General features: G+C 43.6%; 1 protein-coding gene across 1 annotated transcript in view; it reads right to left on the bottom strand.

Annotated features, from left to right (window-relative positions):
* Positions 1–25,478, bottom strand: part of Zmat4 (zinc finger matrin-type 4) — a 309,004-nt gene that overhangs the window by 120,584 nt on the left and 162,942 nt on the right. The window contains exon 4 of the mRNA XM_052162649.1: positions 10,359–10,586. Coding sequence (XP_052018609.1) covers positions 10,359–10,586 — 228 coding nt within the window. The remainder of the gene's footprint in view (positions 1–10,358; positions 10,587–25,478) is intronic.

Here is a 25,478-nt window from a genome sequence, read left to right as displayed (position 1 = left end):
TTCTTCCTCCTCTGTACCACACCTCAGTACCCTGCAGACCCTCAGTGGAGTTACAGATGCATTCCATCTGGGTCTCCCAGTCTTTGGACTCTCCTGACCTCAAGTGAGCAAACTTGCTGCTGGGTAGTCCTAATGTATAGAGGATACAGGTCAGCTTGTGACTTACAGCATGACCGTAGCAGGCAGAAAGGATCCAAGTTGTTGCCTGACAAACAACCCGTCAAGGTTCTCTACAGTCTTCTTAGCCTGGTTTCATCTAGATGGCCAACCCATCTTCATCCCTAGTGATGCTCTATTGTCCCCATGTCCCTACCGCTTCACCTGTGTTCATCCCTACTCTAAATAACCTTGTCACCAACTTCCATATTCCTGCTGCTCATCTCAAGTTGCAAGTAATTATTTTCTCTTTTTAAATTCCAAAACCATTGTGATTAAAGGGCTTTTAAACTCCTTTCCCCCTTTATCTTGCGTTTTATTCCAATAATGGTGTCTGTTTTCTCCTTTCTACACTTTAACTCTTTTCAGATTAAAGAACAAGTCATAAACCATCTAGTATTCCCTTATAACTTTAGGCACATTTCCCCCATAATAGAGACTTAGTAAGTTTGAAAGAAGAAACGAATGCATGCATGCATGCATGCATGAAGGAAATGATCTCTTCTACATCATAATATTTTCCTACCTCATTTCCACCAACAATTATGACAGGATATGAGACATTCAAATAGCTTAATTGTCTAACCCAGAAGGTGGGCTCTGAAGATCAGAGAGAGCCTACATACTGCAGCTAAGGTGTCAAAACACATTAAAAATAATAATGCAAAAATAACCAGGTGCAATCTAAGCTAAGTATTTGCTCCAGAGTTTCTACTGTTCAATTTAGAATTGTGTTCTATAATTATCATATCTGCCTAAAGGTCCCATTCCCTGCTGATGCTTAACTAGTTTAACTGCACACTGCTCTCACAGATAGAAAATATTAGTATAAGGGAGAAATCAGTGTATTTGTTGTAATTGATTAAACATAATAAAGATGCACCTTTGTTGACACAGTAATTTTTGTCACGTATGTGGTGCTGGAAACCTTTTAAGTTATCCACTCTAGAGCCATGGTTCGGATAAAGGATGGAGAGTGTGGGAGCACAGAGTGGGGAGAGGACAATCATGTCAGAATTCTATCAACAATATATGGATCTACACACTGTGGATGATTCAAAGGGGAAATGGCCTTTATTGTCACACCTGCCAGGCTGGGCTAAATGGAGTCATATTGTTAGTCCCAAGAGTCATGAAAGCAGCAATGTGGAAGGGCTGGTTAAGGCTCTAAGATGGTGGTTCTCAACCTGACCCTTTTGGGGACTGAATGACTCTTTCATAGGGGTAGCCTAAGGCCATTGGAAAACACAGACATTCACATTGTAATTCATAACAGAGGCAAAAATCACAGTTATAAAGAAGTAATGAACATAACTTTATAGTAAGGGGTCACCATAACATGAGGAATACATACATTAAAGTATCACAGCATTAGGGAAGGTGAGAACCACTGCCCTAAGGCTAGGGCAGTAGCTCAGAGGCAGACTGTTTGTGTCCGACTTGCCTCTCAAGAGTGAGACCCAGGGTTCTATCCTCAGCCCGGGGGAAAAATATGAAAGTTGATCAAGAACCAACTTGTCCACCTACACCTGTTGAATTTCCATGTGTATTAGTAGTTTCCTGTTACTCTTAGAAATATCTCTATTAATCCACTTGCAAAAGGAAAGGCTCTTGGATGTGTTAGTTTATGACCCAGTGGACCATTGGTAAGGACCTGTGTAGCAGCATATCATGGCTGAGTAAAATGGTGTCATGGCTAGGAAGCAAAAGAAATGGAGGGACTGGGGGTGGGGAAGGATAAAAACCACTCCATTGAATATACATCTCAGTTTCCCAGAGACCTGCTAGGCTCTACTACTTAAAGCATGCTGTCATTCCCAATAGTGTGTTGGGAGCCATCTTCAACACATGGGAACCATTGGGGGAAATTTTAACTACAAAAGCATTCAAGGTTCTTCTAATCACAAGGTTTGACATGTGATTTCCTGCTGATTTCCAGCCTGGAGATGGGACTTCATTGCCTGTGGATATAAACAGGGGTGTCCCCTGTCACTGTTATCTGAGCACTCTTGGCTCTACAGCCCACTCCTAATGCTGTCCTATATAACTGTAAGCCTCGGCCGTTCCACAAGCCCCACATGAGACTTCGACAGAGCTGGACCACCACCTCATGCTCTTACCTAACCTGAGCACATCTCCGCCATCCTTCCAAGCTTGCATGATGCCACTGTATCTCAAAGCCTCATACTTTTTCCAACTCTATTCCCACCACTGCACTTGTCTTACTTAAAAAAAAAAAAAAAAAAAAAAAAAAGCAATTTGGCTTTTTTACTAACTCAGCCAGCAAAGTTTTTTGAACCAGTCACCCGAATCCCCCACTTTGAGATGAAAGCCATGAGATAAGTATCAGGTCCAATTCTCCAATAAAGTAAACTGTCTGCAACAGCAATAGCATATGGCTGCCTAGCACTGTTACATCTTCACCACGATATGTCTGCCCTCGGCTTTTAAGGTGTTCTGATCTCAGACCCAAAGCTACTATCCTCAACCAGCACTAATAAACTCCAGATGGTTGGTGTTACCTTTCAATACCAAATGAATTTCAAGGTCTTTACTTTAATCCTGTCAATCACAGATAAGTGCTGGATCTCTAAGGAAAATGTTGGCTTGCCTACAAATCTGCTACTTGGCAGCATAGCCTTGAACAAAGGAAGCAGGGGAGGGACATATTCGTGGGGGTGGTAAGGACAAAGCTATTGTTGGGCAGGGTGAACAAGGAGTAAAGGACAAAGAAGAGTCCGTCCCTCAAGTAGAGGGGAGGTGCAGTGCTTGGATCCATGTGCAATGTCATACAAACACCTACCACGCTCTTGGAGAAAGTAGAGAGCCTTTATCATGACCAATGACAACATATTGGTTGGAACACAGCCACATGTCCCCAAGTGCATTTTCTAACTGTCATTAGCTTTGCACATGCTGCCGGCTATCAGTACTGGAATATGCCTCATTTTTTTTCACCATGGATGACCTGATGATCCAGCTGGGGCTAGAGACAAGCCATTGCTTCACATCCAGCTGTTTCTCTGACCTCGCAGGTGGAGCTCAAGGGCTTCAGAAATCCTGCAAGGATATCGCTAACCCGTTGTAGGAAAGCAACCTCCCATCTTATTCTCTTGTCATTCTTTCCTGTCCCTTTAGTAATTAGCCTGTCCTCTAGTGAATCAGGAATCTTCTCTGGTCATGCAGTATCTTTGGCCTCTGTCTCTGGGTTGTGGTAGAAGATCAGAAAATGCCAGGAAGGGGGCAGTGAATAAGAGCATGAATGGATGAGTAAATCAGAGATAAAACAAAGTAGCATACAATATAACCCTGCTCCTCAACATCATCTCTAGTCTCCTAATCAGATATTCTGTTCATGTCAATCAGGTGAAGGGAGACAAGTGAATCCCAACCACACTGCCAACGCCAACTAAGCAGTCATCAGAGCACTGGAATGCGCTTTGCCTCAGTGGTCCAACTGCTCTGATTTATGGTGTTGGGTGTAAACTGGGCTGAAGCTTTCTGATAGTCTTTAAAAGGTTGAAGTTCGTCCCCACATGGGCTTACATGGTGACGTCCCTCAAACGTCTGGGGATACTCAAAGAAAACAGACTTGCCACCGACTGCCAGTCATGAGAGGAGACCATCTCTTTCTTCATTTACTCAGTTTTATACATTTAAATGCTACTGTATCCTTAGTACATAGCCATATATGTTTTAACAATGGCCTCTATTTGAGCGCCATGATCGAGGACCAACTCCATTTCCCCTAAATCCCTTCTTGCTTCTCTATTGTAGTTACCACTGGCTTCCAAACCCCAGTGAGTGACTCACAACCACTAATCTATTTCCCAGGGTAAAAGGAGCCATTTCTATCCTTCAGCCCATCCCGGTTACAGTGCACAACAACCTGGAGCCCATCTCTGCTACAGTATCAGGAGAAAGCACAAGCCAGAACCACAGGGCAAAATCACTCCCAAATCCATCTATGGTGAATGTGGAAGATAGTTTTAAGGCACTCAGCTTAGAGATAATGTTACCTGGTCTTGCTGTCCTGAGCATTATTTCATTCATTCCCCAGGGAAGCATTCCCCCACCTTGGTCTTAGAGAGCTATTGTCCAGATGTCTGAGCACAGATACTTTTGGTAACAAGAAACATAGAAACAGCAAGGTCTAGATGTGCTAAGCAACCCTCCTCCTGGGATGCTGACAAAAGCCAAGCCACTACACTACCTCACAGCAGCAGGAATCCAGAATGCAGAAGTCTCGCCTTCCCATGTTCCACTTGCTTTGAGACAAATCTGTTTCTTCTAACTCACAGCCAACTTTTATGACATGAAGTACTATGTACATTGTTGTCTCCCCTTAAGATCAATCCCCATGACAGTCAAGCCAGACAGTAGCTATGATTATAGAAGGGGCTAGAATGTAATATCCCATCAGAACTGTCCCTCTCAAGGCCATGCCTCCATGAAGAGGGAATATCAAAAGTTTTAAAATATATTTAAAAATATATATTTTAAATTATTTTAAAAATTATCTTTAATCCTTTTTTCACAGCCTAGTCATTATCTCTCTCTCCCAGTTCATCCTCCAATAGTTCTCCATCCCATTCCTCCTCCCCTGGCTCCAAAAGGATGTCCTTACCCACTCCCATGAGTTCAACCTCAACTTTCTAAACCAATGAGTAAATTGTTCATGGTTCTAGTACAGGAGTTCAATAGGTGCTGAGTCACAGAGATGGGTGCACCTGCAATAGGAGATGCTGAGTCAGGGAGATGGGTACACTTGAAAGCAGGAGGTGCTGAATTAGGGAGATAGAGGCACCTGCAATAGAAGGTGCTGAGTCACAGAGATAGGTGCACCTGCAGAAGAAGGTGCTGAGTCAGGGAGATAGAGGCACCTGCAATAGAAGGTGCTGAGTCAGGGAGATGGGTGCACCTGCAATAGGTGATACTGATGCTGAGTCACAGAGATAGGTGCACCTGCAAAAGAAGGTGCTGAATCAGGGAGATAGAGGCACCTGCAATAGAAGGTGCTGAGTCAGGGAGATGGGTGCACCTGCAATAGGTGATACTGATGCTGAGTCACAGAGATAGGTGCACCTGCAGCAGGAGGTGCTGAATCAGGGAGATAGAGGCATCTGCAATAGAAGGTGCTGAGTCAGGGAGATAGGTGCACCTACAAGCAGGAGTTGCTGAGTCAGGGAGATGAGAACACTTGTGGTAAGGAAACCTAGACCTAAGCTTCTAGTTACAGGTTAGAGGAAAACAAGCTGCTTAAAGCTCTAGACCTGAGTCTTGGTCTGTAGGAAGAAAGGGCATGTATAATTCAATGATATGTAATGTGTCTTACAGGGCTATTAATCTTTTGGTTCTTGGAAGCATTATTAAATTTTCAAATGCACTCGAAAGCCGTGTCTTCAGACAGAATTACAGCAGAAGGATCTAGAGTCCTTTAAAACAACAAATAAACCTGGGCTTTGTCTCATTCTGAAGCTTTTAAAGGAATTATTAAGGTGCATAAATGAATATTCTATACACAAGTAGTCATAGTTCCAGAATTTACACTGCCACTATTTCTAAATAAGAAAGTGCCTTTTCTACATGTTTTATGCCAGCACAAAGAGATTAAACCATAAAGGAAAAACTCTAGAGTACCTTCCAACCATTAAGTTTCATAATTCCATGCTCTGATAGTTGTTTATATTGTAGACTTCATGTTCAGGAAGAGAGATGGACTTCCCTTGTTAAATTGTAATTCAGATGTAGAGAAGCTATCATTTGTTTTCTTGGAACAAATAACACCAGTCAATACTTGACTGTACACACTAATTAATATTTAAGCCAATATTACTTCTAATGCTTTGTTAGTCTGTAGAAATTTTTCCTTTAAAATTTTTGCCTTTTAAAGGAGGCCATAAAAGCCAGAATGATGTGGTTCTACAGTTTCCAGTGACAACATACAAGGAACACCCAAAAACAGCACTAAGTGCACATTATTTGAATTATTAAATTATATAAAAATAACATAAAAATTATGTATAAGTCACAGAAATTGAGGTCAATATATAAAAGTCTCTAAATGCTATCAGCAAACACATTAAATGAAGTTATTATATATGTGATTTGTAATAGGATAAATAATAGCAAACAGTCAATAGGAATAGAATAAATGATGAATAAAAGGTTTGCCCCGACTCTAAAACATCATTGGCAGACCTTAACATCACAAGAAGAAAGTATTCACAGATCACATGATTCCATGCTTTGAATAATTTAATTCCCCCACACTGATCTGCACATAATTTAATCTCACTCAACAGTTCAGATAGCTTTCTACCTGCAGACTGAAAAGCTGATTCTGAAATTCATACAGAATGCAAAGGAGTTAGAATAGCCACACTGTCTTCAATCTGGAGACCATATAGTCCCTACCTTCAAGATTGTCCCAATGCTAAACAATCAGCATAATGCATAAGACCATGAAGTTCCCTGAAAAAAACACATGTCCAGAAATAAATGCACATACAAACAAATGGATTTTCCTCTTTAAAAAAGAGTTTATTTATGTCTAGGTGTTTTGCCAGTAGCATGTGTGTGCAACACTTTCAGAGGACAGAAGAGAGAGTTGGAATACTTGGAACTGGAGTTACAGAGGTTATGAGCCACCATGTGGATGCTAGAACCAAACCCAGGCCCCTCTGCAAGAGCAGCCAGTGCTCTTAACTGCTGAGCTTTCTCTCCAGCTCCACAAACAACAGATTTTTCAACAAAATAATTCAAGGCAATTCAGGAATGAAAAACTAAATATCTAACCAAGTTTTTGTGATTGTTGCACAATGAATGCAAATGAAATTAATTTCAACCCCCTACCCTCAAACTATACAAAAAGTTAATTTGAGGTCTACCATATTATGAGACATAATCAGGAAAACTACTCACATGTACTCACATGTGCATGTGGGGAGTCGGAAGACTGGGGCTGATCAGGAACATGCAGACACTTCTCAGGATATAAAGAAATCCCATATGTTCACAGGAATATAAACTATCCATGTACTTGCATTGTCAAAACTCATATTTCTATCTGTGCATTTTAAGAGTGTACAAAATCACACAAATTAGAAGAATCATAAAGAATGTATTATAAAAATTATTTAATCAGAGACCTTGTAGAAATGAGGCATGCAGAATTGTGAGCCAGCTCTTATTGGTTTATTTTTGGTTTTGTTTGACATTTCTTTTTTTATTCATTCAGCAATTATTGAGCAACTATTATTTCCTTCCAGGAAGCTAGAGGCTTTGGGCTTGCACATAAATAAGAGGAACTAATGAGAGAGCCAGACTTCGAGTTGCTAGCAATCTATATGAAGAATAGGAAGAAATATTTTTTAAAAAGAAAGGAAGGAAGAAAAGGAGGAAGGCAGGCAGGAAGACAAGCGATGGTAGCCATGACATTTAAAACCACAAGGAGCATGCTGGGAGAGAGGAAAAGGCAAGGCCGCCAGCATCCTCCTTCTTCCTAGAGTCGCGTGTGCGTGCGTGGTGCGTGCGTGAGTCGTGCATGCGTGCGTGCGTGCATGCGTGCGTGCGTGCATGCGTGTGTGTGTGTGTGTGTGTGTGTGTGTGTGTGTGTGTATGAGTGTGTGTGTGTGTGTGAGTGTGTGTGTGTGTGTGTGTGTGTGTGACTGTTGCTGGAATTAAAGGCGTGTCCCACCACCACCACCCGGTACCTTTTTTTTAAAGTCAAGACATGCCTTTACTTCCAATTCATTTTTGCCTTATTAATTAATCATGATCTAGGGTGATGTCAAAAATAGTATGTACATGTGTATCTTTTAAAGACTGACAGTTTGCCAAGGTTGCTTTATTCTCCCATGGTCTGCGGTATGGAACATTTGCATGAATATATATCAAAGCATCAGCTGGCATGACCGAAAAGGTGGATCCAAGGACAGTGTTCCTTACGCTAGTGAGCCACAGTCAGATAGCGGTACCAAGTCCAAGAGCATCCTTCTGTCTCCCCACTAAAGACAAGCCACTCTAGTGCAAGGGAATCCGACGCCCATGTCATTAAGATGTAGTTGCGCATAAAAGATGCACCGTAGATAATTCAAACTAGACAAGAAAAATGTGCTAGAGGAATAATTCTTCTTCGTGTCACGATATCTGGCACAGACAATAAATACAGTCTCATTTTTTTCTCCCAGTGCCCTGCTATGAAGGAGCCAGAAGAGCCGACTTGTTAACTACCACTAAAAGCAGTTCTGTGGGGTGGCCCTCAGCTCTCTGAAGACTTCTTTGTTTACAAGAGAAAGATGCTAACACCAGGAACTCCAGCAAGACACAACAGTTCCATTGACTTAAAACCTTCTACAATGTGAAGTTAGCCGACAGACTGCACAGTAAGGACCGCTCCAGTTTTTCTGTAACTAGAAACCCGCACAAGAAATTAAGCAACGTACTTGCCTGCTTGTTCTCAGTCACTGTTCAAACATTAAGGAAGAATCAGGCTCAAGTGCAGCTTTGCAGGTGCATCCTGGGCCCTGAACCTCAAACCCACACAGCAGGCTGTGAATCTTCCAGAGGGTGCATGGAGCCTGTTCCCTGCATATGTTCCCTGCCTCTTGGCACACACAAGGTTTTACTCACACAGCCTTCCCGCTTGCTCATACATCTGGCTCCAACTCAAGACCTTTTCCTCAGCAAAGCCTTTCTCAATGAACTTAGCTCATAGCGCACCACGACCTTTGATCCCACTTCTGTGATTAAGGGCCACCTAAAGCCATTTACTGCCAGAAGCGTCCCTCTTCGGGGTCCAATACCAGCTTGGGGCACTAAAAGCATTAGCTCTCCTTGCAGAACCCAGTTGAATCCAGGTTGCCTTCTCAAAACTGGTTGTAAATTTGGTACTTTATAGCTCACAAGCGTTATTATTGTGTCTCCTGTCCAGCTTGTAAAATCACATCTGAAAACACAGTGAATCAGGCTGAGATACACGGGACCAACAGTATTTACATGGCATCTTTTTCTGAGAAGAAAATAGCACCATAATATGCAGTATGAAATTTTGATTTGTTTCTACACTACCAATATCAGGCTAATAAAATATTATGTGATCAAGAAAATGTTTAAATGATCGTGGAGGATAAAATATCTCAACGAATCCCATAAATTGGTTATGGTCAATAAGAAACTCACAGCGAGCCTTGCTACCCTATACTATCCAAGCCTCTGCTACAGCCTCAATAACAACCAATCCACGTGGACTTCAAATGCTTTCCAGCAACTTAGAGACCTCGGGGCAGGAGGCAGGCAGCTGCTACAGTAGGGCCACATGAATGTAGAATACCACACAAGTTTACATAAGGCACCATGGTTGTTGACCTTCAACCTCTCTTCAGCTCATCTACAAAAGCATTTGCTAGAGATGGGGTTAAAAGTAAATAGAAAACATTGTTCATAGACCCACATCTTTGCCCTGAAAAGGAGTCAATACAAATATGGGAGTAAATACTTTAAAATAGAAATGGTCTTAAAATTCCAGCTAAAGCTAGCTACTGCTCATTTCCTTTCACATCCATTCCTTTGAGAGATTCCCATCTCATACATTTTGTAAAATGAGGTAAGATGCAGCAGGAGGGGGTGTCTTAGCCTGCCTATGCCATACCATGGTATGGTACCTTAGAGGGTATCAGCCATACATCAGGTCTAATATAAAATGAAGTTTATTGGGGTGGGGGGTGAGAAAGTAGTAGAAGCAGAGAGAGAATAGATAGACAGAGAGAGAAAGAGAGAGAGAGAGGAGAGAAGAAGAAGAAGAAGAAGAAGAAGAAGAAGAAGAAGGAGGAGGAGGAGGAGGAGGAGGAGGAGGAGGAGGAGGAGGAGGAGGAGGAGGAGGAGGAAGAGGAGGAGGAGGAGGAGGAAGAGGAGGAGGAGGAAGGAGGAGGAGGAGGAGGAGGAGGAGGAGGAGGAGGAGGTGGGGAGGGAGAAAGAGAAGGGGGAGAACCAAGAGAGAGAGGCCAAATAGTCCTTTTATATCAAGCCAGGGTCCTACCTAGCTGTTGCTAGGTAACTGTTGGGTGGAGCCTAGAAGAAATGCTAACATGCTAACGCCATCCTTAAGTTACTGCCCTAACAATCATTATTTTGCTTTGGGAAGATGCAGGGCTTTTGCAGAGAGCCTGGTTTGGGACAAACAATTAAGGGACTTCTCTTACCTCTGAGTTCCCCCAGATCCAGAGATGTTCCGAGCTGCTCTAGCAAGGCAACCCGTGCAGCGTTCTTTTTGTGTTTCTTGCCGTCATAATGCTGCTGGGCCATCAGAGGATTATTAAACCAGGCTGCACAGAGACCGCAGTACCTGTCTGAGTCTCTTCTTTGATAGGGAGATGCGACCACGGGGGCCGTGTCCACTCGAGGGGTCTTAAGTGAACTCAGCGGGGCAGCTGCGGGAGAAAGCAACAACACATCAGGGCACATGTCCCTTCAGTACCGAGGACTCAGTGGCCCATGCTCAGGATGGCAGGGGCTGTGTCAAGACCAGGAAATTACCTTTGCCGACAATCATTTTTAACTGGGTACAAACCAGAGTCTCTAACCTAAAGTGCTGAGATCAAAGATTGTGTAGTTTTGTGTCAGCATGCTCAAGGGATGATCCCTTTGTGAATAAAGATCTGTTAGTCACCTTGAAGCACAACCAGGATAACAAAAAGGCTCTGAATGGGTCCAATGGTAAGTAGAAAGAGCCAATAAACAGAGTCATTGGCTAGCTGACTTGCATGCTATAGACTAAGGAAGCCATGCTAAATATGCCAGCTTTTTATTGGTATAGACTATTTCAGACCATACCTGCTAACGCTGACTATGAAAGTACAATTTCTCTCCCAGAAAGACCAGACGAGACACTCTGCCGAGCAGATGTTGCTTTATCTAAGCTGAAAGGGCACATATCACTATTTTGAGATTGTACTCCCAGCTATTAATTTAACACATCCCATTGTGAACTTAGAGTTATTTCTAGCCTAGGGAAAGAATAGAATTGAACTTGAAGGAGTTTACTAATGGAAAGTAAAAATAACTTCTGTATGCTTTCAACATACAAAATGCCTCTCTCCTTATAATGAGCGTGCCTGCAGTTACTGTCCTACTTCTCAGAGGACTGACTTCAAAGACGGCAAGGGGAATGGTATGAAGGTGAGAGACGGAGATATGGATGGTACACGACCAAATATTTAAGCTCCAAGGCCAACAGCCTTCCTTCTGAGACACCCCCTCCAAAATGCCTTTCATGCTTAGCAAACACAGGGGCTAAAGACCTGCCACCTCTTTATAAAGGATTGATCTGAATCATAGGAAGAAATTGTTTCAATCCAAATTGTTTTGTAGGAAAAAACTTGTATTCAGTCTTGATGGCTCATTAGTCACAAGCAATTTAACACCATCTTCCACATGTCCCTAATCTCCATCAGAAGGATTTGTGGTTGACAAAATCATGACAATTAGGGTATTCTTCCACGGGAAAGCAACAACTTGGGACATCAAAGACGAGTTAAGAACTAATTAATCAATTCCTCAAGCTTCCAAAGTTGTATGGGGGTCCTTTAATGTTCATGTTAAACGACTGCTCTACAAATACTTGCTATATGACAGTTTTATCCAAGCACTGTGGCTCGTGACAGTGTCTCAGGCAGTCTCCCTCTAATCCTGAGTGTTCATCATAGTTGTAGCTAAGATTAAACTTAAATGGGCCTACATGTGGAGGGACTCTGATACATTTAATGTTTTTTAAAAGCCTCCCTGCTGAATTTGGTCAGCTAGAACCACACGGAAATGAAGCTCAAAGCGGGCCATATGTCTCAGCCGCCATCTGGTGTCATTCCGTCATGACTTAGCAACACTAATGAAAGCCACAAATACGCAGTCGACCTGTCAAAGGAACGAAATCCGAGGCCTGTCTCAAAGAAACTGCACCTTGCTTCTAAAGTTTCCTACATCCTTATCAATGTCTGAAGATACGCACGGCAATGGGAAAACACCTCAGACACTCACAGTCTGAATGAAAGCGGACTTCTGAAGCAGGATTGTTTTTCTTTACACTGAATGCTATAAGTGATTTCTCAGTCATTCTTGTTACTTGATACCTGATATTCTATGTCCGGGCGGGAACGGCATCTGATATTCTATATCCGGGCAGGAACGGCACAAGAGAAAGAATCTATCAGGTAGATAAGCATTCTGGCGAACAGAAAGCCACTGGTTCTTCTGTTTGTGTTGCAGCTTCGGTCCTCCAAATTCTACCTTTTTTTTTTTTTCTGGTTTTCCAAAACAGGGTTTCTCTGTGTAGCCCTGGCTGTCCTGGAACTCACTCTGTAGACCAGGCTGGCCCTGAACTCAGAAATCCTCCTGCCTCTGCCTCCCAAGTGCTGGGATTAAAGGTGTGTACCACCACCACCACCACCACCACCACCACCACCACCACCACCTCCCAGCTCAAATTCCACCTTCTTAGCGCGCAACCCTGAAAGTTCATTTCTAACCATCTTCCCATCTCAAGTCAGTTCCCAATCCTGTCATACCCGTGCAGGTAAACAAAGGCAGCAGCATGGAAACAGCTTTGAATCAGAGTCACATCCTGTCCAGGCTTCAGCGCTGCCGAGCCCAGTGAGCTTCCTGATTCCTGACACCTCTGGTTGCCATGAAGCTACACCTCGGGGTCACCATCTCTTAAGCTGAGCAGGCTGTAGAAATGCTTACTTATTCATGGCTTTGACTCCATGCCAAATATAGAAATTTGTATGAGAGGTGCACAGTCTCTCAGTTTTCATAAAATCTGTGTGTGCATGGATGGTAACACAATGCTTGGCAAGTGTATTGTCTTCGCCAAAGAGATACAGGGAGGAATATCGATCATCTTTGATTGAAAAGCACTTTTAGGCAACGTAATTTTACATTACTTTCCTATTATATATAGTCTACTTGTAAGAGAATTTCCAATGCTGACCTCACCCACCTTTCTCAAATTTAAACCCAGGAGAGTTAACCACTCAAAACCACTCTCTATTGTTTTACTTTTCTTTTTAACATTGGATTTATTTAAATCTCTATATCCAGACTGCACCTTTGCTCAAACACAGAGACTATGTAGGGATAAGAATCAAGTCCAAAGGTGTTTTCACACAGACCCTCCCTCTATCTTTGGTCCATGTTTCCAATGTTTATCCAGTGCTGAGAACCAGAGCCCTAAGTGCAGCCATATTTTCCTTAAAAATTACCATAAAATAGCAGTAGTGGGCATGCTTTTAATCCCAGCACTCCAGAGGTAGAGGCAGGAAGACCATATACCTAAGTCTAAGCTTAAATTGTTGAAGTTAAATAGAAATTTCGATTGTTTTCCCAATAAGACCCTTCAGGAGTTGGGAAGTTGTTGCTATGACCTGCCATCAATTGACTCTTAGCAGTGGATGTGCGGCTCCTAGCTGTATCTTTCCTATAGCTGCACTGTCTTATAGAATGCTCCTCAGTTCATCTACTGAACGAGGCCCTGACAACCTGAGAAGGAACCCATTCTCCTTCCTCTAAACTGACAACCATTTCGTAACTATACCATTTGCCTGGCAATTCTTCAAACCACTCGTAATCTTAGTCACATAAGTGTGTGTTTGTAAGGGAAATGAGATGACAAACTTTCACAGATACATTTGCATCCACTTCCTTCTCCAATATATAGCCACGATCCCCCGGTTGCAATTCAGAACCTTTTTTTTTTTTAAGAGCTAGTGGATCTGGAGAACATCATACTAAGTGAGGTAACCCAGACTCAAAAGATGAATCATGGTATGCACTCACTAATAAGTGAATATTAACCTAGAAAACTGGAATACCCAAAACATAATCCACACATCAAATGAGGTACACGAAGAATGGAGGAGTGGCCCCTGGTTCTGGAAAGACTCAGTGAAGCAGTATAGAGCAAAATCAGAACAGGGAAGTGGGAAGGGTTGGGTGGGAAAACAGGGGGAGGGAATTGGACTGATGGGACTTTCGGGGAGTGGGGGGTCCAGAAAAGGGGAAATCATTTGAAATGTAAATAAATATATCAATACATTAAAAAAAAAAAAAAGCTAGTAACAATGAAATTTCTCCACGACTCATTTAGTACAAGCACTTGACCTGAAGTCATGCAATAGTATTTATAGGTTATATACCAGCTAGTGTGAAGCATACTGCAACGGAATTATTAATTAACTCTTTTCCCAGGTTCATACACTCAAGCCATGTGGTGCACAGATCAGCACATGTGCTGGTTAATTTTTATGGCTGACTTGATACAAACTAGAGAGGAGAACCCCCGTTGAGAAAGTGCCTCCTTCAGATTGGCCTGTGGATATGCCTGTGGGAAATTCTCTAATTGTTGATATTAAAGGGCCCAGTCCACTAAGGGTAGAGCCAATCCCTAGGCAAGTGTACTTGAGCTGTGTAAAAGCAGGCTGAGCAAGCTGTGGAGAGGAAGGAGGTGAGCAGTGCTCCTCCTTGGTGTCTGCTTTAAGCTCCTGCCTTGGAATTCCTCAATGAAGAAAGGTGATCTGTGACTTGAAATAAACCCCTTCCTCCCCCAAGTTGCTTTTAGCCATGATGTTTATCAGCACAATTGAAAGCAAACTAACACAGTACATATATAGAATCCTGAATTTTCTCATTTTTAGAATGTTTTTCAGCCTAAATGCTTTGACTAAAAAGTCATGGTTCTGTAGTCAGTGAACAATAACCTAAGCAGACTCCAGTTTCTCTTGAAATTAATCCCTCACACTTGACTTGGAAGAGTCACATCCCAGCCTTAAAGACATTTCAGATCCTTCAGCATGCCTTGAACATGGCTGTCAGGAACAGCATCTCAACAGAGGGTCACTAGGTGAGTTGTCTTGAGTAACCTGGAATCATAATGCACCTTTGAGCCCTGTCTGCATCTTCTATCAAAAACCACCAGCTGATTTAAAGACAAAAACATTTTCAGTGTCTACACTGCTGTCAAAATACTGCTTTAGTCCACAAGAAACTCTACTTGCAACCCTGCTCTTCATGCCAGGTGACCAGCTAGTAGTGTATAATGTGGGTCTTTCATTGAATCAAGGAACAACTAATTAACCACTTAGTAAATAAACGGCCAACAATATAAGCAAGCAAATCTAGATGGAAGCAAAAATTTCCTTTTTCTTCAAAATGATGCCACAAAGGGTTTTAAAAATGTGGGTCATTGGGCTGGAGGGATGGCTCAGTGGTTAAGAGCACTGATTGCTCTTCCAGAGGACCTGAGTTCAATTCCCAGCAACCACATGGTGGCTTCCAACAACTGTAATGGGATCTGATGCCACCTTCTGATGTGTCTGAGGACAGCTACAATCTACTCATATACATAAAATAAATAAATACATTTAAGAAAAATGTGGGTCATGATAGCCAATGTATGCATAGGCAAGGAGGGACAAGCTGTTGGGGGGATTTATACCTAAGCAGGGGTGGGGCCTGCAGGGGTGGGGCCTGCAGGGGTGGGGCGAGCAGCTTGTCAAAGTATAGATTTACACCCTAGGCTTCCTTCTTCTTTCAGAAATAATAAATTAGGTAAGTTGGAAGTCACTATTTTCTAATCGCCATCATTTTGTCGGGTGACCTATTTATTTTTCAAAGATTATACATTGTGCATACTGTTCTAGAAACTTCTCTTTCACTCAGGAAGTTGTATCTCTTCTGGAGTCCAGACTGCTTCTCTGGCTTCTGTCATGGTGTGGTGACTGTCACTTCTGCTGATGTACTTGGTTAGATTAAGAAATGACTCCGATATTAGGGAAAGCACACCGGTGCATCTGCAATGGTGGCTCCAGGGACTATTAGATCCTAGGGGCTCTGAAGTGGTGAATGGCTTCCTCTCTTGGTAGATGGATCTGCTTGCATTTTGGGGAGGTCGAGAAAGGGAGGGGATGGGCCCATTTGGAGAAGCTTGGTCCCTGAAGGCATGTCTTGTGGGGGCTACCTGCCAGCAGGGTGCCTGCCTCTTGTCTTCCAGGGGCAGGCGTCTTCAGCACACCTCCCCCATTCCCCCACATACAATGATTCTCTGCCTGAAAGCATGGGGGACAAGCAAACAAGGAACAGACACTCTGAAACTGTGCTAAACAATTCTTCTTCTTAGGTCAGGCATTTTAGTCAAAAACTAACTGATAAGGTACCAATTATTGTAAAGTGGCTGATACCAGGAGATTGTCTGGATTTGGAACTTTCAGTGCTAAAACAGGCCCACCCCTACCTTCCGAGGAAAAAGCTGACTTCATGTCACACTAGGCAAAGAAAAATCTGTGAGAAGTTTAGGGGCAGGTGTTTCAATGAAGCCAACAGAATGTCCTACCAGATCATCAAGGGGGCATCACAAGATGGCAGCCAAGCCAGCAATGGCTCATTACCCAGCTCCCATGGAGAAGTTCTCTTACTACATGGGTGGCTACATCCCCCCTCCTCCTGTCCTCTCTCCCTGCTCATGTCCTCCTCGAATGTGCCAAGTCCTCTCTCTTCTGTCTTGTCTGTCAATCTTCCCCCTCCTCTCAATCTTCCCTGTCTTGCTTCTCTCCCTCCACCACCCCTCTTATCACCTCCCATATCCCCTCAATTCCCCCACTCAACCTTCCTCTGTGTCCCTCTCACCTTCTCCAAATCTCCATCATTAATACTACTGCCTCCCTGTTCTCCTTTTCATATCCCCACTATTGCTCAATACTTTCTAAATATCAAGGTAAGAATGTATGGGCTGCTCTGACACGAAGCTCACGCCATGGAGGCGTAGCCAGGGACCTGCTTCACTTAAAGTAAGTGGCGTTCTTGCCTTGACATTCTTATCTGCAATGCTAATCCTTCCAACCTGTGTGTTACCACTTTTAGTTCACCTGCCCCAAATTTTTGATTGGCCATTGGTAAACAATTTGGCCATCCTGGGATGAACCTCTTAGCCTAGGGTACTCCAGTAAAAAGTAGCATAGGAAACAGCCAAGTCCAGATATCCTGCTGTGTGAGCAGCTTCACAGTTACGCTAACTGGTCCCCAGTGGTGCCTGGGGACCAACAGGTCAAATGAGCCATCATGTCATGGAGCCCAAATGCGCTTCTCAGGGTCAGCATCTTCTGTCAATGGGCATTGTTTGAAATCATGCATTTTTCCCTTAAAAGAAATTGATTTCCAGTGCTTATGATGGACTGTCTTTCTTCTTTCTTATCTTAATTCAGATTAATGACAGTAGTAATTCTTCAGCAGTTGTCACTTTCTCCCTCCCAAATACTGTAGACAGCACTTCTAAGTGGATCATTAAGTGCGGCTGCAAACCCAGCTGCAAGTGTAATCACCTTATCTGCAAGCTATCCCGATCCTCTGCAGGCACCTGCCTCAACTCCGAGCCACCATGGGAGGACCCACTTGTACTCAGATGCACACAGTTAGATGTGCACATGTGAGGAAGGACAGGGAGGGAAGGGAGGGAAGGGAGGGAGGGAGGGAAGAGAGGAGGGGAGGAAGGGAGGGAAGGGAGGAGGAGAGGAAGGGAGGGAGGGAGGAGGGGGGAAGAGGGGAGGAAGGGAGGGAAGGGAGGAAGGGAGGGAAGGGAGGGAGGGAGGGAAGAGAGGAGGGGAGGAAGGGAGGGAAGGGAGGAGGAGAGGAAGGGAGGGAGGGAGGAGGGGGGAAGAGGGGAGGAAGGGAGGGAAGGGAGGAAGGGAGGGAAGGGAGGAGGGGAGGAAGGGAGGGGAGGAAGGGAGGAAAGGGAGGGGGAGGAAGGGAGGAAAGGGAGGGGGAGGAAGGGAAGGAAGGAAGGGGGAGGAAGGGAAGGAAGAGAGGAGGGGAGGAGGGGAGGGGAGGAAGGGAAGGAAGGGAGAGGGGAGGAAGGGAGAGAAGAGAGGAGGGAGGGAAGGGAGGGAAGGGAGGGAGGGGGAGGAAGGGAGGGAAGAGAGGAGGGAGGGAAGGAAGGGAAGGGAGGCAGGGAGGAGAGGGAGGGGAGGGAGGGAAGGGAGGGAAGGGACAGAGGGAGGGAGGGAGGGAGGGGAAGGAGGGAGGGAAGGAAGAACCATGAACTTTTGGTCACATTTCCTTGGTGTGAGTATGTCTTAATAAATATCTTCTAAAATCTAAATTTGAAAACTTTGAGAATTTCAACACAACAGTCACAGAGCTAACAAAGGAGATAACGTCATCATAGCTAATGTAGGTCTCCATATTCTGAAATACCATACTGTAATAGGAAATAAAACAATATGGCCATGTTTTAAGAAAACATGAAGTGACCTCCAGAAATGCTCAGGATAGAACATAAACTGAAGGAACTGGTTTATATTGTACACAGGGTATGAAACCAAACCACACATGAAATGATATGTCCACATTCAGAACATAAAACTATGTACAATTCGTGTAAGGGTACAAATCAGAATCTTAGCAATGCTTGTTTCGTCTCCAGATTGTGAATTTTTTAATATTCATGTATATATGCTCCTCAGTGTAGAGGCAAGCATTTATATTTTATAATTTATGTGCAGGCTGCATTTCATGCTACCATGTTTTTGTATAAAGCCTGGGAAAGCATGACTCTGGAGACCTGCAGCACCACAACCCAACCAGGTCTTAAATCTCAGAGGATTTCATTTGCGATGATTTATTTATTAATTTATTGTTGATTTTTCCCGGAATTAAGATGGAGGAAAGCTAGTGTGCCAGAATACAATATCAGAGGGCCTGTGTCTCCTGACTTCCCAGAAGACCCAGGAGAGAAAAGCAGTTTTTCACAGTACTTTAAAAGACCAAACAGGGTTCCATTTGTTTAGATCAAGTTAAGTTCCTCTGCTCTTCTCATAGAGACCCTCAAGTGAATCCTGTTCCCCATGCTTTAAAAAAAAAAAAAAATCACATGCCACACTCTAAATTAAACACTGTAGTATGTGATGTTTCAAGCTGTACACCATTGCGTATGTCCCAAGAATGAGCAAAGAGGAGGAAGTCTCCACAGAACTGCCCTTCTGATTCAGTTGTGTGTCAACATGCTTAGCATAATCAGCTTGCTAACAGGGCTTCCTCACCCACCCGCATGCATATTCAGTCTTCATTAAGACAGTAGTTGTAGATCAGTGGTTTTCATTAATACAGAATAATTCCCTCCAGTTTCAATCGCTGATTAGGATCTAAATATCTTAAGAATGTCTTGTGTCCTACAGAATCTTCATCTCTGAGAAAATAGGCTATTACATAGAACTCTAGAGAAGATGAAAACGCCTTTTATAACTTCCTCATACTAACAAGAATTTAGAATGTAATTTCCATAGAACAGGGCTTATTATCTGTTTGTTCACTGATCCATCTCAGGTGCCTGGTACTAGGCCTGCGCGTAGTAAGCCTTGGTTAAGGGAAGAAAGAGGTTTGCTCTCTGTAACTTAATTTATATCTGAGACAGAAAGACCCACAGCTTGCTTAGGGGATCCCCTGACTTGGGAATAGTGGCTGCTGTTGAACCAGGAAGCACAGCTCTCTGTAGACTCCTGTGTTTCTCTCAGAGACAGTCTCCCGGCATGGTGTCTGCAGACTCCTCCTAGGGGAGATGCTTCACTCCCTCTGAGTGGCAGAATTGTTGGTTGTGGTCACAGCTCCCAAACCTTGGTGGAGCTGGCCTGAGAAATTACAGAACTCATATACAATCCATAAAGGATGTTAAAAGCCTTTTGGATCCCACAGGATCTAGTAGCTCAAGGTAGCCACATCTTCACCATTGAACACCACATTCCTATTTCTGTGAACCTGAACTTTTAGAGGTTACTTAGAGCTAATCTAACTGATCAATGAGGAGGTTATCAATGGTTCTTTCCAAGGTTTGTGATACTATACATGTCTAGCAAACAAAAACCTTTCTTAGTCAGAAAGGCTATTGAAAAAATAAAATGAAAAGATTACGTTTTCTCTCTCAATTGATTTGTATTATATTTTCAAATGGCCAAGTTATTAAAACAGACTTTTACAGTTGTTTGGATCCAGCTATCTAAGAGGTATTTCTTTGGATCAAAGGATATGGTGGAAAAATTCCAAAGATACATACTGTAGCATAATTTCAGATATATTAAGAATTATAACATTCTACCCTTGTACCCTATGGCAGTGTGGGATATACTTCTGAGACCCCAAGATACCCCAACATTCAGGTGTTCAATGTTTCACTACTACTATATATCTTAGCACATTTAGATTTCTTCTTCTTCTCCTTCTCCTTCTCCTCCTCCTCCTCCTGTTCTTCTCCTCTTCCCTCTCCTCCTCTTTCTTCTCCTTCTCCTCCTTCTTCTCCATTTCCTTTTCCTCCTCCTCCTTCCCTTCTTCTTCTTTAAACTCAATTGGAATTGTTTACCCTCACCTTTAAAGAATATGCTTCATGGTGCTACTTGAAATGACTGAATGACCAACACCATCTTCTTGCCCTTTGGAGCCGTTATTGACTAAACTTAGGGTCCTTTGAACTTCAGTACTGGGGTACCAAGGTAGTCTACCTGAAGCCCTTGGTGACTACTAAATAGAAAACAGGGAAGTAGCTAACTAACTTTGATACATTGTGATTGACAGCCTGGACAGTACAGAGCAAAACAAGGGATTTCACCACTCTGTTCAAAACAGTGCACACTTTAAATTTGTGAGTTGTATAATTTTGAAATTTCTCCTGAATATTTTCAGATTCACTTTAAAAAGTGAAATCAGATCAAAGGGTGAACTCTTGCTTATTGCTTTGGCAGGAACTAACTCACCACCTGTTAACTGGGTACCTCTGGACACCATGCCAGCTCCTAACTTTAGATGTCTAATCCAGCACAGGCAAGAGGCAACATTCAAGGCAAGTACACAGGCTTTGCCGACAGGAGCTGGTCTCAGCACTACCTCCCAACACCTGCTCCCAGAAAGTATTCTAATCACAGGAACTAAGGTCAGAGCAGCAGGAGGACCGCGCAGCTGACACAGGCACTGGCACCAGCTGAGGATCTTTTTAATCTGTCAGCCTTCCTGCTCCACCCAACCCATACCCGACACTCAGGGGTGGGAAATAATTTACTTATCCCACAGCATCAGCTATTCAACTGGAGAACCAGCTTCCTGGACCATTTCGTATAGCCCATGAATATTTATAGAGGAATCAGAGATGAGAATGGTGATCAGGGCAAGAAGCATGTCTAACATAAAGCACCACTACTAAATGTGGAGAGAGAGAGAGGCAGCCTGGCAGCCCGGGGCCAGGAAAAGCAGAACATTTGGAAGTCCTGGTGGGAAGGGAGCCTGGCCTTGTTCTCCGAGCAGAACTCCCACAAACACGTCTGCTTTTTCGCCCACACCACCTTCCCTCCACAGAAGGGGTTTTCTGGTTTCTCTCTCACTCCAGCACTGACATTCCTCATGCAAACTACTCTGAAGTTAGCATTGACCGCAATACTCTACATGGCTTTCAAGTTATGAAAATGGACTCTACTTTGTGTTAAAAGCATAATATTAAGTTGTGATGGTGGTGGTGGCAGTGGCACATGCCTTTAATTCCCGGATTCAAGAGACATAGGCAAGCAGATCTCTGAGTTTAGGGCCAGTCAGATCCATAGTGTGAATTCCAGGATACTCAGAGTTATGCAGAGAAACTGTCTCAGAAAAAAAATTACCAAAAATACATTAACTATGTGTGCATCGTGCTTTATCTATTCACACATAATCTAAGGGTGAAGTACTCCTTCTTAACTATTTGGATATATATGTACTTTAGAGTTCGTGCTATCCTGATTTAGCTCCACAAAACTTCAAAGCAACTCTAGAACCTCACGTGATCACATCTTGACACAGATGAGCTACTGCACGTTAGGGCAAGGCAGGTCTCTTCCAATATTTACACCAAGAGCACACTTACACCACAGTGTTAGCATGCTAAAAGTCCTTGGTCTCTAAGACTGTGGCGCCTCAGGTTTTACACTATTTGCTTTCCAAACTGAGCAGTAAGGTTGTTGAACAGAGGGTGTGTGCAAATTAGGAGGGAGTCTTTAGGCTCAGCAAGTCTCTCCACATAAATGCTGGAAAATCATCAAGTTAGTTCACTCCCCAGAGGACTACACAAAGCATACATTACCAAGTGAATTAGCCATTGTCATTAATTTCTCTACAGCTTCATCAACACACATCATTACTGCTCTATAGAAACGATAGAGGCTGAGTACGTGACAATATGAATAATTTCTTTGGATGCGGCTGCATGAGCCAAGGACGGCCATGGAGAGAACAGGAAGTTCAAATCTGGTCCCTCGTGTGTGCCCCCAGCAGGAACAAACACCCCCTGTCTGTGAGTTAATCTCAGGCCATCCCCCAACCAAGAGGTGGAAATCTGTAGTCTGCAGAGTCAGGTAGGTCATATGTAAATTAACTTCGGAAAATTAGGATTCAAGGACTCAGTGGGTCTCAAAATCCCCTTGGGTGAGAGTAGACCACCACAGTCCCTAAAGCTTTGTAGGTGTCCCTTGGGTGCCTTAAAAGCTGGCAGCAGTCCCAGTGGGGGACAGTCTACAGCACGGACTTACTTCAGAGCATCCTTCCCAAGTATGATGTTCCATTAGTCCATACTTCTACCAGAAGCAGCATGCCTCGTGAACTTCAATGCCAAGCAGATGTATTTTAAACCAATTTTCCAGCGCTATTTTTATGAAAAATCTATATGCTTTCTTTTTTAAAAAAAAATGTCCAGGCAGTGGTGGCACATACCTTTAATCCCAGCATTTGGGAGGCAGAGTCAGGTGGATTTCTGAGTTCGAGGTCAGCCTGGTCTACACAGTGAATTCCAGGACAGCCAGGGCTATACAGAGAAACCCTGTCTCGAAAAAACAAAAAACAAAACAAAACAAAAAGATACGCTAACAAATAAAAACCATAGCATTGGTAACAAAATCACACTAGATTCAAACTCACAACTTTGCCCAAGGTAACTATATGACTTTTGTGGCCTTTCCTGTGGGGATTCCACAGCTGTTTGGAGATACGTTTTCAGCCATGCTGGGCCCAAACCTCCTCACTCATGTTCCTTCCTCCATTTCACATTGCTGTCTATCCTGAAAGGTGCTGAGCTAGGAAAGGTCGGGGCTGTGGAAGAGTGTGTCCCATAGCTTTGTTGTTGTTGTTACAGAAACCGGAAACTTCCACAGCAGAACAAGATGCCCGGTAGGAGGATGGGGAGGGCACATGAGAGCCAGGGAGCTGGTTTAAGAAGCAAAGGCAGGCGCGCACACTTGAAGGCAAGCACACGCTTACGAGCTGAAGATCTAAAACGACTTAAACGGAGAAGAGATGCTAAAGCACAATTTAATAATACTTGAGGCCTGGTGGAGATGCGGGAATTTGGCCTGTTAGCCTTCTGCTTTCCGAAGTCACTGGAGAAGGAAGCAGAGAGGGCCAGGAAGAGAGGGTCTTTAGCAGAGAGGTACTTAATGACCCCTGATGCTAAGGCATGCAGACTACAGGTGGCAGCTGAAGCTGGGACAAGACTCAGCACCATTATTTCCAGTGGAACAGGGGAAGGCCTGGACGGCAAACAGGCTGTGGGAGGCAAAAGAAATGGAATCTCTCTGGAAACAGGTGCATAAGATGGGATTTTGTGAATTTGTTCTATCTCTGGATATGGTATAAACACTTTGAGAAGCAACAACTTTTTTTTAATTGGTTATTTTATTTATTGACATTTCAAAAGTTATGCCCCTTCCTGGTTTCCCCTACACAAACTCCCCTCCTCCTCCCCCTGCTTCTATGAGGGTGCTCCCCCACCCACCCACTCCTACCTCAGCACCCTAGCATTCCCCTACACTGGTGTATGGAGCCTCCAAGACCAAGAGGGTCCCCTCCCATTGATGCCAGATAAGGCCATCTTCTGCTACATATGCATCTGGAGCCATGGGTCCCTCCATGTGTACTCTTTGGTTGGTGGTTTAGTCCCTGGAAGCTCTGGGGGTTCTGGTTGGTTGGTAGTGTTGTTCTTCCTATGGGGTTGCAAACCCCTTCATCTCCTCCAGTCCTTTCTCTACCTCCTCCATTGGGGTTCCTGCACTCAGTCTGATGATTAGCTGCAAGCATCCATATCTGTATTTGTCAGACTCGGGCAGAGCCTTTCAGGGGACAGCCATACCAGGCTTCTGTCAGCAAGTGCTTCAACATCAGGGTTCACAAAACGTGTGAATTAACCTCTCTCTATTTAAAAAACTGTAGTAAATGCTTTCCCACCCAGAGTTAGCTTCTGCCAATAGATTTACTAACTGAAGGACGAAAGTCTCAGATCTCAGCTCCTATGCTGGCTGAAAGCAAAACACAGAGGCTAATGATTAGCAGTTTGTATTAATCAAGGTAGGATCACCAGAAGAACTGAGGAGTGGGCTTCAGCCTGTGCCCGCTTCTCAGGTAAGTGATCTCAACAGGTAGCAATCTGATGGCAGTCAATCCCACAGATAACTGCGGAGTGCCAGCTTCTAATATTCTCTCTAACTTTCCTGTGTTGAGGCCCTTGCTCATAATTTCTAGATCCTGCCTGTAGCCATCCCTAACTAACAATACATGTTGTGGCCTGCAGAGGGAATTGAAAAGGCTTAGTAGGGTCCCCTTAATCTCTCCTTTGTAACTCATAATACAACAAAATGCTCTTGAAAAACTTAGGTAAATTTAAAGCCCTCTGTTCCCACGCACTCAACAGACAAGTGGAAATCACTTAGTTGGGAAATCCACCAGAGAAGCAGTCTCTTTGAAGGCTATCAGAGTTTTTTTTAAAAAAAGAAAGAAAACAGAAAAGAAAAGATTGTTAAGCCTCTGTTTTCCTGAGCCAACTCCCTGTCGACTCACTTTATAAAAATTAACATGTTTTCTACTGTATTCTAAACACAAAGCTAAACAAACGCAAAGGCCTAGCTTCCCTACCTTAAGATGCAGTGAATTATATTTATGATCAGTAGTGTGGGAGGGGAAGGAACCTGACCATGAAGGAGGAATGCACCTGCCTTCAGGACAGACATTGACTTCATAGGAACAGGGGAGGAAAGGCAAGGTCCTAAAGACCGACAGAGTTCTGGGCACCTGAGAGCAGTTCAGAACAGGTATGGGAGGCTCTTCAGAAATGCATACTGAGAAACCTTGGCATGGAGATGCTAACGCCCTCAGTGCAAAGCCTGCTGAGAGACCCATTTCAAAGGAAGTCCAGGACCTAGTGGGCAGCCTGTTGAGGTCAAGTATCCAGCGGCATCCTGGAGTAATCACATTTGGAATGATCACAACGAGGAGGCCCAAGCTTA

Source organism: Apodemus sylvaticus, chromosome 18 (assembly GCF_947179515.1).
Source record: "Apodemus sylvaticus chromosome 18, mApoSyl1.1, whole genome shotgun sequence".
Lineage (NCBI taxonomy): Eukaryota > Metazoa > Chordata > Mammalia > Rodentia > Muridae > Apodemus > Apodemus sylvaticus.
This window is presented reverse-complemented; position numbering and strand designations above follow the sequence as displayed.